The 16,714-nt window shown below is 40.7% G+C and overlaps 1 protein-coding gene across 1 annotated transcript; it reads right to left on the bottom strand.

The window, feature by feature from the left end:
• Positions 1-9,392: 9,392 nt before the first annotated feature.
• Positions 9,393-16,022, bottom strand: zdhhc21 (zinc finger DHHC-type palmitoyltransferase 21). Its single transcript, XM_037113129.1, has 8 exons — positions 15,913-16,022; positions 15,103-15,280; positions 14,911-15,009; positions 14,701-14,812; positions 14,178-14,316; positions 13,636-13,752; positions 13,108-13,151; positions 9,393-12,862 (listed from the first exon to the last, which is right to left on the bottom strand). Exons 2-8 carry the CDS (start codon positions 15,254-15,256, stop codon positions 12,730-12,732), a joined length of 798 nt encoding a protein of 265 aa, XP_036969024.1. The 5' UTR covers positions 15,257-15,280; positions 15,913-16,022; the 3' UTR covers positions 9,393-12,729.
• Positions 16,023-16,714: the final 692 nt, after the last annotated feature.

Genomic DNA, 16,714 nt, shown 5'->3' with positions numbered 1-16,714 from the left:
TTTCACTGTCTGACTGACTGACTGCCGCCCTCCGGCTCTCCGCCGCGCACCGGCAAGCTGGACACCACCTGACCACGGCGGCTTCCGGCGCGACTCCTTCAAAATAATGTAGCGATTCTTCTTCCAGTTTTGGAGTGCGTTGACTCACGAATAAATAGCACGGGCACTTTTTGCATGAAAGTTACGTACATCTTTTTAATTTATTTATTTGGTCGTTCTGTTATTATCACTAATAATTGTTTATCTATTTTATATTTTGTTATTTATGTATACATATTATTTATTATTTGTTCTGCTCATGATTTACCTGTTTGATATCATTATCATATTAACTGATAATGAAAAAGTATGAAGAAAAAAAAATAAAATACAATAAAATACAATTCACAAAAAAATACAAAATATAGCTAAACTACTACGTCAGTATATATGGCGCTAATGTTGTTGATATAGTTAATTATTTGTGGATTAACTCAGTTACATCAGAATTATTTTATTTATTTATAATCCTCTAAACGCGACAACGTCTCGCTCTTATTTTGAAAGGATCTCCCCGGTGACGCTCCGTCTGTCTCTCCGCAGCTTGACGCAGCTTTTTTTTTTTTTCGTAACAGTGCACTCAGCCTGGCCTCTGATTGGTCGGACGCGGTGGCCCCGGGACTCTCTACCCTGGGCCCCTCACTTCCGCTCCTCTGACGTGCTGTGCGGGTCTCTTGACGGAGCAGAGCCGCTGCCGGACACCCAGACATCCTGGAAGTCACCACACCGCAGTAATCACTGTGGCACAAATAACTATTACAATAACTATAACAATAATAATAACAATAACAATAATAATAATAATGCTAATAAAGTAGTACCATTATCTCAATAATATTTATTAAATTGTGTCATAGAATAGCAACAAAAACAGCTATAAACCCACAAAATAAACTTAATTAATATTCCAGTATGTCATGTCATCAGTGCTGTTATGAGCTCGTTAAGACAGAAGAACAGCAGTGCAGTGGTGCTAAAAGTGACTCACACAGTGGTTAACATGGTATTATAATGCTGCGTCTGCAGCTGATTGGCTGTTTTTTTTTAAGAAGGTTAATGTTGCTCTGATTAATCATCCGCTAGCTGCTCGTTACTGTGTGTGCCAGTGATCACTGCGGGACTTTGTGACGTGAATGGGCAGTCTGACAATATTCACACAACATTCAGTGTTGTCATGTCTCACACACACACACACACACACACACACACACACACACACACACACAGATATGATTCACTACTAAAACCAGTTCAGTCAGCTGATGTAGAGATGGTTTTATGCTCCTGATGGCTTGCTGTCGGTGTGTTGATGCATGATGTGGTAGCCTTGAAGAAAACCTCTCTGCTGACTTGAATAGATCTTTATCTTTTCTCTCTATCACGCCTTTAAAAACACTGAGTTAAATCTCTGCTAAATGGAGGTTTCAAGCACACTCCATAACACTTTATCTTTATTTACACTCACATTGCTCTGTATTTTTATTTCTCTCCCCAGAAAGTTTTACTTTCACCTCTTAATTTCTGTAAATGAGTGCTTTAATGAAATGCTGGATCTTCATCGCACAGCCTGACTCTAAACTCTCCCTCCATTAAAATCCAGCATGACATCCCTGCACACACAGCAGGAGCCTGCACACACTCGAGCCCCTCCAATGTGGACCTACCGCCCCCATGTGGCCGCAGACACAACCGACACCTGCCTGTGTGCTGGTGCCACACAAGCCAGCAGGACATTTAAATATATTAAACTGAAGACTGGCACAGATAACAGGGTTATAATAATCACTGGATAATAAAAGAAGACAGGCTCAGATACTCTGAAGGTCCTTATAATAACACAGAGTTATCCTTCTCCTCTGAGAACCGCTTGGTGTAGAAAAACAAATATATTCCTGAGTTTGTTTTCGTACCACATTCATAATGTAAATCTTAAGATGATTTCCCTTTAACGATGAGTCTGTTGTGTTAAAGCGTCCCAGTGAGACAGGCGGAGCACATCGAGCCTGCATGTTCCTCACCAGGGTCTGTTTTAATACCATCAGGTGGCGATATACCAGTATTGTTACTGTGGTGACCACCTGTTCTCATCTGGTGACAATCCAGCGCTTTGTATCAATTCAATATGACATAATGTATATGTACATATAAATTGAGATATCATTAAAGGGACGTTTCACCCCAAAATCAAAAGAACATGTTTTCCTTCTTATCTGTAGTGTTTTTTAATCCATCTATATTGTTTTGCTGTGAGAAGTTTGTGTTGTGTTAAAGGAAGATTATGTGTTTTTGATTTCGGGGTGAATTGTCCCTTTAAAATGAGATCGTCAACTCCAGAACAGAGCTGTGTTGTTGTGCAATTTCCCACCAGTCGCATCATTTCCTGTGAGCTTTTTACAACAGGGGTAAGTTTTGAAGACGAGACAGCAGGTAAGCCTGTCTGCTCTTAATCCTTTAATATCCCTCTAACCTTTAGCAGGAACTTTTAATTAGCTGCTGTTTCTGACCAACATGTACTTCGCAGCATCTTCGCTGACTCTGCTCTTAGAATCCCTCAGGAGCTCTTGCAGATATGAAGCTGAAGCTTGAGGTTTGCGTGCTAACCAGCTAGCACCATTTTGTATCTCAAGATTAGCGAACTACATACACTTAACAGCTGCTCGAGGTCCCTCTGGTGATATGCTGCCCCCTATTGGTGCAACTGACAGCTGGCCTATTCTTGCATGTTGCACCTTTAAAGGGACAGTTCACCACAAAATCAAAAGAGCATATTTTTCTTCTTACCTATAGCAGTGGTGGTGTGAGTTTATGACTTTTGGAGATATCAGCTGAAGAGATGTCTGCCTTCTCTGGAGGCACCCAGAAATTACATTTAAAAAACTCAACAGCCGTTTAAGTAAAAAATAGATGAGAGGCTAGCTAATTAAGCTGGCTACTGTTTTAGTTAGTGAAAAACACTAAGGATGCAAGGAGAAATATGTATTTTTGGAGTTTTGGAGATATGTTGGCCTTCTCTCGAATGAAGGCCTGATGGAACGAGGTGGCACTCATGTAACAACCGAATCACAGCGCAGACGGAGACATGCATCTACTCGTGCTCCTGACAGAGCGGGACGTTAACATTTAAGGCGTCCTCTGTGGCTGAGCTGTAACCTCAGCTAGCTTGGTTAGCCTAGTGGATGAATGCATGAAAATGTCTGTGGAACATCTGGAGTGACTGGGTCGAGTTTATCAAATGAAGCGCCACAAGCTGAGTGCTGAGTAATCTGATTACATTATATCCACGAGAAGGCCGACATCTCTGTGGCTAATATCTCCAAAACTCAGCAATTCACTCCACAATAATCTCGACAGATAAACAGCTCGACAGGTGAGAGGTAGAGTAGATCGTTTTGATTTTCTGGTGAACTGTCCCTTCAAAATTGCATCAGTTAAATATATAGGAAGTGCAGAAAATGTTTGATGCATGTTTATGAATATCCCTCAAATGAAATTCACACATTGTTGACATGTAAAGCGACTATAAACAGCACAAGCAGCAGCAGCATGTGAGCAGGAAAGGTCAACATATGCATAGAGGACAGACTAACAGACTTCAACTTAAACCCTGGTGACGGAGCACAATAAAAGCTCGCCTGTAGTTGGACGAGTAAATAAATATTCAGAAAGAAATGTCAGCCTGCGTTGCCTCTTCAGCATGGGAAAGGCGCGGGCTGGACAAGGGCTCTTTGTCCGACACTATCGTGTTAACACTGCAGAGGGTGCACAGAGAGGTGCACTTGAGGAACGCTCTTACACTGAAGGGAGGGAAACGCTTCCTGCAGTCACTCATCTCTGCCAAGAAACAACATTATTTTTCAAGCTCTATTTGAGTGCTTGTCACCTTTAAACCCCCTCGATTCTTCACATGGGAAATGAGGATTCAAAACGTGTCAATGATCACTTTTTTTAACAACTTCTAGCCTTGAGGATCACATTCACTCAAATGAACGTAAGTGACAAGTAGAAAATATTCCTGGGGTGAAAGCTGATAGACGTCTTTGTTGACGGCACTTAGCACATGACCGACTAATTAGAGAGGGTGACAACACGAGTCGAGTGCTGCGGGGAAATCAACCACAAACCACAAGTTCCAAACACAGTGCAGGTAAATTCAGCTTCGAGAGCGTAATGTGATATTGGACTGTGTCACAGTTTGAGACGAGACTCGGATTCTTACAGAAAGAAATATTTTTTTTAAAGGGGCTGTCTGTAGTTTTCACAGAAAAAAATCAAACTCAGAAAACAAATATTAACAGCAAATAAGATATTAATGCAATAATATTTTTCTATAAGTGAATAAACGAGCTGTTCTCAGGGAAAATAAGCTCCCCGACACTGTCTGAAGCTAGAGAGGTGGCAGGGTCCGCCACACACAAACAAAGTAAAACACTCTGAAACTTTATGAAACCACAGAGTTTGTTTATTCACTTTGTTTTCAGCACAATAAAAATCAGCTGATGAATATCTTTCTCTTCTCCAAAACTACATATTGCACCTTTAAGTTGATTTAGCTTGAAATTGATGTTTTTAACATAATAAAACACGTGAAGAGAAACGAGCTGCACTCACCATCCACCACGTCCTGGCTGACATGTCATAACAAAGCTGCCATTTAATAGACCCCTCCGCCGGTTTCCCGGTCATCCCTGTGCTCCCGGCCAACATGGTGACCAGCCCGGTGGACGATGAGACACCTAATCACAGCGGCTGCAGTGGAGGCATGCTGTGTCGCATGTGGGCCAGTCCCTGACAACGTTGCATTGTGGGAGAAAAAAAAAAAACTTGACCTGAACCTGACTGTGGTAATTACAAGAGCCATGACCCCTGTGACCCCCACCATCCCCCCTCCCCCCCACACCAGCCTCCTCCTCCTCCTCCTCCTCCTCCTCCTCCTCCTCCTCCTCCTCCTCCTCCTCCTCCTCCCTCCCACTTGTGGAGTAAAACAGATGAAACACATTCTTAAAAATGAGTCACCAACACCAGTTTGATTGATATTTATTTGACCTATATAAAAAGAAATGAAAAATCACAATGAAGATAGCAGCTTTTTTTTGGTGCAAAAATCTGTCCTGAACATTTGAATTTGGACGTGGCCGACAGCAGGAGCATCGTTCCTGAGTAAAATTACCAGACAGAGTCAGCAGCGAGCCGCTCGTGAGTCAGCGCTGACATTTGGCCCCTCAGTTTTCAATCAGTCCTGTATTTGTGTGATTAAAAACCTGCCAGCGTTGGGAATTATCCACTCAAGAGCCGGGGCAGCTTGATTCTGAGCTAAAGGTCACTCAAAATAATAAGATGTGTCAAAGAGAGATGCTGACTGCTCCCATCTATTGACTGTGGAGCAGCCGTGAAGATCAAGCGTCCATCCAGAGGCCCGTTAAATTAAACTCCCTGTCTGTGTCGGAGGCTTTGCAGGGACACGACTGTGTTTTGATCCATGAATTAAGACGTTTGGCGCGTCCATGTAAATGTTATCTGAATGCTGGTTGAAAAGACCTTTTCTCCCCTGCCACATTCCAATCCTCCTCACTGAGGCCGCTCGGTGGCAGCTGGATTTCCCCGCAGCGACGGTGGGTGGACTTAGCAACAGTAACTTAGCATTAGTTACAACAAATAGATGAAAAAACACAGAGCTGATGTTCGGAGGCAAAGAATATTGTAGTTCTGGGGCACATACGCACTCAAGTGAGAAGTTACTGAACACCATGTTAGCACTTAGGGTTTAAACTCGCAGAAGACGTTTTAAAATTAATTGTAAATAGCCTCAGAAACTCCAAACACAATGGAAATAAAGTGGGAGTGAACCACTCCGATTAGGGAACATGTGCTGTTTGCCTCACAGCTGATTGCACTGTACGGCTGCTGTTAATGTAATAAGTACCTGTTCACAGCTGACCTTTACAGCACACCTGACTTTAATGAAGCGCTAATTAGGAGCCTTATTAGGAGCCTTATTAGGAGCTGGCCTGTGTAATTGGTTGATTAACACAAAGAACAATGAGACACTCAGCAGTCATCATGGAAGGCAAATGTCAGCTCAAGGCAAATTAATTCTGCTGAGGGATGAAAGACGACAAGCGAGGTCTCGACGAGCACTTTGGCTGAAATCATCAAAAGCCTCGCTGCCACAGAAAACTCTTTATTCTGCAGCGGTTATATCTCGTTACATGTTGTTCCTCAATGTGGATGTTATTTACCATATTCTAGATCACTAAAAACAGAATACACAAACATTTTATTGTTGTAAACTAAATGTTTTAGATGTTCTAACAAGATGTTTCTCATTATTATGTCACACACGTATCACATATTTACTGATTATCTAAATGATCAATTTTTCTTCTCACGTATGGCATGTTAGTTTACTCATGTTGGGTTCAGGGTCAGAAGAAAATGGGTGATTTTACCTTTTTATCTTTTGTTTTTTAAAAGTACAGGATACAGAAATGGAGTCCAACAATGAGGAAGTGAGGCCAACGTCAACAAAACACAGGAGCTGAAAGTGTTTCAAGAGTCTGAACAAACAGAATTTAAATAATCAGCCTCTCTGACACGTCGGTCAGCTGCTCGTCACTTCATTTGTTTTAGAGAAAGGAAAATGTTCCGGGCCGAAGACCAGGCGAGAGAGAGAGAGAGCGCCGTGTGCAGCTTATTGATTTTGAGGGTAAAATCGATACATTTCATCGTCTTGATTGGATTAACTGTTTCACGTTCAACTTTTTAATTGGATTTCTACTTTCTACACTGAGAGCTTATTTGAAAATCAATAGGCCAATCAATACCTCCGTGTTCAGGAAGTTCAGCTGTGGAGCTGGAAAATGGAGGAACGTAAGCAGACGCCTGCCACCGCCAACCTGCCACCACGACTCGCTGAGGTCTGAAAAATCTAATTATGCCTTTACTGATAGTGGAAGAACAGGCAGAATCATTTCTACTGTGTCGAGGTGGAATCACAGAGACATCCTGTTGTGTTTAAAAAGCTGATTGTTCTATACATGCAGAAAACTGGAGACATCTTGATTGATAAGGAAGATGAATCAAGACTACAAACATGTCGTATCTTTGCTGAAGCTCTGCGTCACAAAAAAAAAAAAAAAGGCCGCCAAGCAAAGCAGAAGTGATGCAGGGGGATGACCCCGTTTACAAATCATACAGGATACACGGCCCATATGGATAGAAATCTAAAAATGATCATGCTTCCCATAATTAGTGATCCGATAATAAACGTTATCTTCCATCTCCGAGACTTAATCCTCGTCTCGGCTTTGGCAAAATGTCCCCAGAACACGCCAAGCCACTAACTCCAATCCTAGACAGGAAGACGGCCTCGAACCGGAGAGATAACTGCTCCAAGCATAGTTTATGTTTATCAAGCATGTGGCTAATTATTTCTTTTGTTCAGCCAGATGTCAGACTGTAAAAGTAGCAGGTGGTCACTTATTTAATTAGTCCAGTTGACCAAACATTACCAGAGATTAAGAGCACATGTAACCCTGCAGACTGGACCCCTGAAATCACACGGCACCAAATTAAATTTCACCTCAGGCTCGATTAAAACACACTGAGCGTGTTTCTGATTAAACAATAACCGGTTTGGATATTAGCTTGAAAAACACCAACAGAAGCTGTCTTTGCCTTCTCTTAACATATTGTCAAGTACCTCCACTAACATCAAGCAGTCGCAAAATTAATACAGATGGCATTAAAAAAAAGTGTGTATATGTATATATATATATATTATAAAGGAAAAACTATCTCTGTCATGTTATCAGATGATAAGTTTTTTGCTTTAACAAAGTATTTCTGATAACAAGATATTTTCACATTATAGAACCAGCACTGAAGATTATATTATAACAAGAAGTGTTTCATGTTATAATAATATACTTTTTTTTTTTTATCTTGTTATCATTTGAACCATCATAATGTCACAACCCTGTCAATTAACATATAAGCATATAAACATAGTTCTCGCGATTCTTGTGATGTAAAGAATAAAAATCTAGATCCTCGTCTTCCTGACCCGGTTAGGACTGAGAGCAAGACTGTGTGTGTGTGTGTGTGTGTGTGTGTGTGTGTGTGTGTGTGTGTGTGTGTGGAACATGTTACCACTTGTGACAACACACATAGCTTACGTTCATGGATCATGCACACGTTAAACACGCCTCACTGAGGCTTAAGAACTGTTCGGGACAACAGAAGTGCTGCTCGGCTCTTATTGTGACACGCTGAGAAGCAGCCGGGACCTTCAGACGAAGTGTTTACTGCAAAGATAGCTGAAAAAAAGAATACAAATATTTGTTATTTTGTTTAAAGTGAATATCATCTTGTCCATAGAAGAAAACAAGTCTGTGGTAAACATGAAAACAGAATAATAAACTGATGCTTTTTGATATATAATAAATAGAAAACAGTACAAAGACGATTTATGAAATGTTTTGCCTCATCAGCTTCAATCTCATGAGTCTGTGTTACACCACATAACTGTGGATTTAATTCATGTCTTGTTAAAGTCTTAAAAAGCTGATTTATGCAGACAGATGATATTTAGATGCTTCCATATCCACAAGGTCCCTGGCTGAGGCCTCCACAATCACAAGATCTCAACCAAACTGAACAGGTGGGAGGTTTCTCCACCTCCAAAACACCAGATGAGGGAACATATTTTGGAAGGATCACGCTCATTCCTCCAGCCGAGTTCATCGACCGGGAGAACAAGCAGCACTGAAGCTGCTTCCTCAGTTTGTCACCTGTTCTTGTTCCTCAGAAATGACACGAGAAACATAACAGGCATCAGTGTCCAGCGGAGGTCACTCAGATTTTTGACCTGGAAGCACATTGAGAACCAGGCTGGAAGATAATTCAGATCACATCACCAACCCAAGGCTGAAATAGTGAAGTACAAGTTAAATTACAAGGTAAAAGAACAGAAGAATTAACAGAAAACATTTAAATAATAAACATATAAGCAGATTGTAATGTTGTGGCTGGTGACGATGTAGATCATCTTCTCTTCTTTATACAGTAAAGGGTAGTTTTGCATCATATTTTTTGACCAATAACTCAAATATGTACATGAGGACTAAACTGAATGTGGATACTGTGGGTGTTCTCTACCACTGATTCAGAGGAAGGAGAAGAAGAAGACGACGACAAAGAAAAAAAAATGAGGAGGACGCAGGAGAGGAAGAAATTCATCTTCTGATTTCAGCCAAAATTGATGCGCTGTTGCTCCAAACGCAGTTCTCTTATATAAAGTCCAGCCTCCTCCAGGCATGATTACGTTTCTGAAAGAAGCAAACATCACAAACACATTCTGATTTCCCCCATTTTATTTGATCACAGTATAACAAAGAGCTTCAGCTGCAGCCAAACTTGAGCAGCAAGTTGAAAAAGAAGAAAGGAATCAACTCAAACTTACCCAGAATCTAATTTATTAGAATATGAATGCCGATATGATATTGTCAATAATCACAATTTATACAGCTTTTCGTGATAAATCAATGATTTTTTATATTTATATATATATATATGCTTCCTCTGCATAAGGAAATGGATAGGATATTTTATGTTGTGTTCATTTAATTCACAAAACATAACTGTTCCAGTGTTTGAGGTCTGAATTAAACAAAAATAAAGCTTAGAAAATAAAACACATTCCAACGGGCAGCAAATTAACAATGTGAACAAAACAGCACCGGTCCGAACTGAGAGCCCTGGGGAACACCGGGACAAATGGCTGTCAGGAGATTCTCTCTGACACGCTCACACCTCTTTACTGCAGCAGCTCGGGGTTGAAATCAGATGAACTCGAGCCGGCAAGAGGCGTCGCAGCTGACACGCCGTTAACTGAAGATGTTCTGTAAAACTATACGCAGCAGCTACAGCAGCGTTCATCCAAACTGACAAACAATTAAGTCAGGTAGCCGGCGGTTAGTGAGTAACGAGCGAAAATCCTCCGACCGGTTTATATGCGTCACAATACATGTCAGATTTTCAGGACTGATGTTACAATGAGAAATGGCAGAAACACAATGCTTATTGCTTTCATAAAGTTATTTGTAAAAAAAAAACAAACAGAACAACAACAAATAAACAGTAAACATAATCTGTCAGTCCCCCTTCTTAAATACCAATCACACATTTGCCAAACCAACATCCCACCAACACCACCACCACAAAAATATATATATAGTTATAATACTTGTTCACACAAACATCCAAGAACCTGAATCTGAGTTATAAAAACCACTGAGCAAATTTATCAACACACGCTCATGCAAATGCCAACAATCAAGATCAAGGATATGAATAAAACAGAGGATAAACATCGAGTATAATAACTTCAAGTAAAGACTTTCTTTCAAGAGTGCCAGTGGTGCAGTAAAACAGAGTGCTAACGTGTAAATCAGTGCATAATATCAAACCGCTACCTTCAGAAATTTGGTGAAACATGCATTTTTACGTAATGCTCGCTGACTATTGCAACATTTCCCCAGGTCTTTGGCTTTAACGGAGACCAGCGTGATGGTGATGTAGTATGAGAGTAAAAAGAAGACCTAGAAAGGCACTTAAACTGCTTGGATAATGTATTATATACCCACACATGGCAAGCTTAGCTAACATACAGGTTTAGCTATGGGATTGCCAAGTATTACAGACCGGGACAACCACGCTATGCTAGTATGACTTTGCACTGAATCATGTTATCCTTAAGTATACTCTTAAAGAATTCAATAAAATCTCTTAACAGTACCGTAGTGTTACAGCAAAACACTAAATAAATTGTCAAAAGTTGTGTCGTGTTGTGTTGACTAGCTGTATGTCACCACATGTAGGCTAATCTGCTAGTTTTCATATAATGGTTGGTATTTATAAAGCCACAGGTTTAGACACATTAAAGACACAACTATAACAGATGTAGCACTAAAATGTATAAATAACAATTCATAAGGTCAGCAGACCTAAAATGAAAGAAGTGCTTAAAAGACAGAGCAAACTTACGCTAAAAAGACAATTGAAAAGATTAGTACAATATTTGGGGATTTTTTTTTCTTTCCGTCGAGAGTTAGACAAGAAGATTGATGCCACTCATGTCTGTACGACAAATCAATTTCAGTAAACAGGCAGCTAGCTTAGCTTAGCTTAGCATAAAGACAGGAGGAAACAGCTAGCCTCGCTTAGTAAAAAGTACAAAATTAACCTGTCAACAGCTCACTAATTGGGATTTAAATCTTGTTAAGCATAAATGTAAAAAGCTGTGGTTTTACAGGGTGTTTATGACTTTAATGCTAAGATAAACTAAGCTAAGCTAAGCTAAACACCCGCTGGCTGTGTGAAAACCAATTCCCTCAAAAGTGGAGCAGACTATTCATTTTAAAGGTGCCGTATGTAGGAATTTCATTGAAAACGTTCCAGACTTCACTAAGATTAGTGACAGCATGTGGAGGAATAACAGTTTGGACATCATAACATCTATATTTTTGCAATGCTTAGCATGCTAACCAGCTAGCCACAGGCTGTCCAGGTTCAAAGCTCCTGTGCCACGAACATGAGAGTCAATCTTCTCCTCTAACTGCAGGAAAAAAGTTTATGATATTTCCCAAAATGTCAAACTAGTGTTTTAGGACAAACGGGGGATATTTGATGACAGTATATGATAAACACCTGCAATAAGGATTTCACAACAGATAGTGGTCAGATCAGATATCAACTGGCTGCGAAATGTTTGTTATACTGAGAGAAACTACTCGATTACACAGCAGCTTTGACAACAGCGTCTACAGCCCAAGATTGATTGTATAAACTTCTTTCTAATTTTGGAACCTCCACCAGCACACGGTGAAGTGTTGACTGCTTACTATTACACACGTCTTCATGTACGGCTGGTCATTTGTCATAATAATGTCATATCATATCAGTAGTCAAGGTAAAGAACTTTGTTCTGTGGCCATGCTTCATAAAACAATACTTCATAGATAAACAGTCATAGAACTATGCCAGGACCAGTCAGAGATCATTACATGATTACCAATTGCAGGAATGCAGTTGTTGCCAGGTTCCTTCAGCGTTCCAAACTGGAAGATAACCAACCAGGAAACACTAAACAAAAACACTTCTTGTGCGCAACAAATCAAATGGACAGAGTTAAAATAAACAAGGCACAAAATTCATACAAAAAATGCCTTTCTAATAGACACTGGAGTTACCCTAGTTCTGTCTGTAGTTGATTAAAGGTCAGTAGTGAAGGCTCTTTATTAAAGTAACCTGAGAGGGGTCCCAGCTGATTTCAAGTGAAGACTTCCGTCCTTCTGATGCAATTAGCCATTAAAAGTGGTTTCCAAATGCTGAAAGTAGCATTCACAGTGAGTAAAAAAGCAACAATTTCCCATCACTCCCACAGGTGATTCTTGACCCTGTTTACTGCCAGTCTGGGTCTTGTAGTGAAAGGCAAAATTAAAAATTAAAAAAACTAAAAAAGGAGAAAAAAAAAGCTTAAAGTATCCACTGACAAACCAAGACTGCTGCCCAGCTCCCATAGCACGAAAGAGGATGGTGAAGGCGAGCAGATGGATTCTTAAGTGTGTTTACAGTGTTTCACCGTGGCAGCCGACCGTCTGTGCAGGTAGGAGGTGCTGGAGTGCTACCGACCTACACGTGGGTGCGGAAGTGGTGGCTGGCCTGAAGCGGCTGCCGGCTTCGGAGCGGGATGAACCACAGGAGTTTCCAGCGAGTGCCGCAAACTTCAGCTAGTGCCCACTGCCAGGTTCTCTTTGAGCCAAATCTGTCAAAAAACAAAAACAAAAAACAATTATTCATGTTAAATGTGTGTTTTATAGGGCGTATTAAAGCAGCTGTACGTGATATTCTTTTATCAAAATATGTTTCAAATAGCTTATGGCCTAAGGTCACACTATTACTTTAAAATGATGCATCAGCCAGAGAATTAGTGTATTACACATAATGTCAACCAATTTCTTTAATGTAAATATGAAGTGTTTCTGTTAAGTCAGAGTTAAACAGACTCACATCTCATTTGAGAAGTGGGCCATTTTCTCAATGGTGGTAGTGTCCTGTCAGGAAAAAGGAAAAGAGACAATGCATTTCACAAAATAAGCTCCTTCGTGATAATCTGGGACCTTGATTAAAGTGTGATGATGACACAAAAACATCAGCATCATTAAGCTGTTTCTCAGCATTTAAGTTTTAACGAAAGCTTGCAAAACACTTTGTCTTGCAAGAAAAAATATTTTGTTATGTCATCAAAGATATTAAGAATTCAACACTTTGGTGCACACAGCCCAACCCCAGACTTTCTCTCTTGTCTCTTCACTATTGATCCCTGCATTACTGGGATTGATAGTTTTATTTTGGTGCACTACGTCATGTCGCCCTGACTGAAGCTTTGTGCGCTGCTGCCTCGTTTGCTGGATCCTGTTTTCCACAGGATGAACAAGCGAAATGAATCTGCATATAATTATAACGAGTAGCATCAACTGACGTTAGCTTTGTAAGTCTTTTTCAGGTTTAGTCTTCACGTCATTGTTCAGTACTCACAGAGAGGACGCCCGTCATCTGAGTGTAAAATAAGCTGGACATGCCACCAAACATGACCAGACCCATGAGCGCTGAGACTCGCAGCAGAGCCAGTTCATGGCGTGTTGTAAACTTCTCCTGGAGGAGGAAAACACAGAACAATTATTTAGTGTAAAATCATCTTAGTTTATAATCCTTAAGCTCTACGTAATGATTTTTTAAACAGTTACAGGTCATAATGATCTCTTCCTTATGAAGGCTAATAATAAATCACAAAAGGAGCTGCAGGCTTTGAACCCTGCGTGGGAGTTTCAGAGTCGTTACGATGTATCACTTAGAATCACTGTGACCTGGAGGACTGAAGACCTGCATCAACATGACCTTTAATATCAATCTTTCTTTTCCACCAGCGTCATGTAACACAGAATTTAGTGCTGGTTGCCACACTGCGTTTTTGAGATAACTAAATAAATAAATACAGCGATTACTTTTAGTCCATGAGCTCTAAAACGCTCTTCACGTCAGCGGAGCGTGACATTTACTTATCTTCCTGCAGAACGTACCTGGTCGAGTTCTGTCAGAGGCTGGAAGTAGTAGTATTGGCAGAAGTCCAGCACCAGGGTGAATAAACTGAGAACCTGAGTGTAGAAACAGAGCTGCAGAAAGAGCCAGTGGTTGTCTTCTCCCACACAGTTATTGATCCTGGAAGGACACGAACAGGATTTAACATACGATCTCATATTTTAGTTGTTTTTTTTATCACTATTGGACTGATATGATGTGGACTAAAATGATGCATAAATGATCTCTCTGCATATATATTATATTTATTTACTGTTTCATTTATGTCTCTTGATGCAATAGTTAATTGTAAGTAAACACTGTACCACTGCCTTTTTATGCCAGCATCACACTGGATGCCTAAACTCAGATGTTGGAGGGTAAGCTTGACTTTCTATTTGTATTTTCAAAGCTGTACATGTGTGATGTATAAGGTGAGACCCACATGAGTGTGTGTGTGTGTGTGTGTGTGTGTGTGTGTGTGTGTGTGTGTGTGTGTGTGTGTGTGTGTGTGTGTAGCCTCACCAAGGACAGTGGTGGTCCATTCTGCGCACACAGTGGCCACACCGACTGCAGTGGTGAGAACGTTTAGGTCTCATTAAGTTGCACTTGTTGCACAACTCCCAGTGCTCTCGCTCTGTGGCATAAAAAACAACATGGTGACACTAATAACATATGCAAACCTAAAGGTAGAATCAGAAGCCGACCTCTATTTCCACATGACCGTATCCATACCTGAGTGAGGTATGTGGGGGTCCACAGGAAGACGACCAGGATCCGCCGTGGAAGCTCTGAACAGCGCCGCTATGCAGAGTGCTGACGCTATGTAATAACCTGAATGAAAACACAAGGATCAGTTTGATTTTAAATAAGTGAACCAGTGACTCCTGAACAATTCTCTCATACAGCGTCAACAATGATACTCACAAACCACGATGGCCCAAGGGATGTGCCCTTCATTGTAGTGTGGTAGTAGAACCAGTTTGGGAATGAAGAAACTGTTGTAGAGCCAAATCCCAAACACCATGCTGATACACAGCCAGCCCATGGGGTCCACCACGAAGTGCAGTCGGAGCTTCATGGCTGCAGCGACTCCAGGTGAAACCTACAGAGTACAGAGCACACACACATAAAACAGTTTCCTCATTACATGGAGGAACAGTGTAGGTGATGGAGGTGTGGAGAAGAGATTCAGAAATGTGTATCATTGCCTCATTGATGTTGTAACTATTAATCTACGTAGTGCTCCTTTAAAATTCTCTGTTCCAAATGATAAATCACACTAAATCATGACATTCTGCCTTCAATGCTGTGACATAGCAGTATGAGTCATGGCGTACAGATGCCTGGCTGACTGTATTCTATGACATGAAATGAGATGAGACCTCAGAACAGGCCTGACTGCTGAGCCATGGAGCAGGTGTAAACAAGGAGGGACCACCTCTACACCTCACACACAGATCTGACATCAGCACAATCAGGGAGATCCAACACAGTCTGCAAACAGCCCTCATGAACCCGCTGGTCTGCACCTATTACCTTGTTATTACCGAGCCATCGACCGCTCCATCACCCGCACCACTGAGCCCACTGACAGCCGCGATGGGCTGGGCTCTGTAGCCTCACTGTGTTAGCTAACAGCAGCGGGCTAACACACACATCACACACACATTAAAATAATCCAACGTGTTCTGGCGTCAGTGCCGATACGCTACACAATAATGAAAAGGTACATACTTTGTGTTTTTGTTTGTTTTAAGCGGTCCAGTTCAGCGCTCCTATCAATGTGGCTACTTCCTCATCCGAGCCTCTGTGGGCCGGACAGGAGCGCTGTCTCGTTACCTGCGGTGAAAAAAAGACGTTTCCGGTACTTTTACAAAATAAAACATACTTTTGTTTTATTTGATTTTTCTTTTCTTTTCTTTTCTTTTCTTTTCTTTTCTTTTCTTTTATTTATTTAAAGTGTAACACAGTTCCAAATCTGAGCACACATCTCCATTCTATTGTGTACACCTGTTTTACATCCAACAGTCATCATATTCTTGGCAATCAGTAGAAGTAAGTAATAGAGTAATAGAACATTTTCCAAACTCTTGAGTTATTGGGCAATATAAGATATGTGTGTGATTCACAGAATTTCCACACTTCCTCCAACACAGTGCTACAGAGGGTTCTTTAACATACAAAGACATGATGAGAGGTGTACTGAAGTATACGGTTTTTTATTTCTAATCAAATGCTTTCCATAATTGACTATCAATTCCTTAAAGACTACAGGCCCATAAGACATCACAAGTATTATCTATATCCCATTAATTCATATTATATTATATTATATTATATTATATTATATTATATTATATTATATTATATTATATTATATTATATTATACATATATTTGGACAGCAACCTATTTTTTCATTTGCAAAGTTTAGGCTTTTGCTCCAGTTTCCTGTTCCATCCTGTTTCCGGTAGCTTGACGCAGCCGCGGTGACAGGTGGCGGTTGGAGCGCAGTGCGCCATCATCTCTATGGGAAC

Source organism: Acanthopagrus latus, chromosome 10 (assembly GCF_904848185.1).
Source record: "Acanthopagrus latus isolate v.2019 chromosome 10, fAcaLat1.1, whole genome shotgun sequence".
Lineage (NCBI taxonomy): Eukaryota > Metazoa > Chordata > Actinopteri > Spariformes > Sparidae > Acanthopagrus > Acanthopagrus latus.
Note: the sequence above shows the minus strand (reverse complement) of the source record. Positions and strands in the feature narration are given on the sequence as shown.

What these genes read in the sequence shown, in the direction of transcription:
- zdhhc21 (XM_037113129.1), bottom strand. Translation starts at nt 15,256, where the DNA reads ATGAAGCTCCGACTGCACTTCGTGGTGGACCCCATGGGCTGGCTGTGT. An exon ending in CTCTGACAGAACTCGACCAG is followed by an intron (nt 13,753 to 14,177) that starts GTACGTTCTGCA and finishes TTCCTCCTCCAG; the next exon opens with GAGAAGTTTACAACACGCCA. An exon ending in AGATGACGGGCGTCCTCTCT is followed by an intron (nt 13,152 to 13,635) that starts GTGAGTACTGAA and finishes TTTTCCTGACAG; the next exon opens with GACACTACCACCATTGAGAA.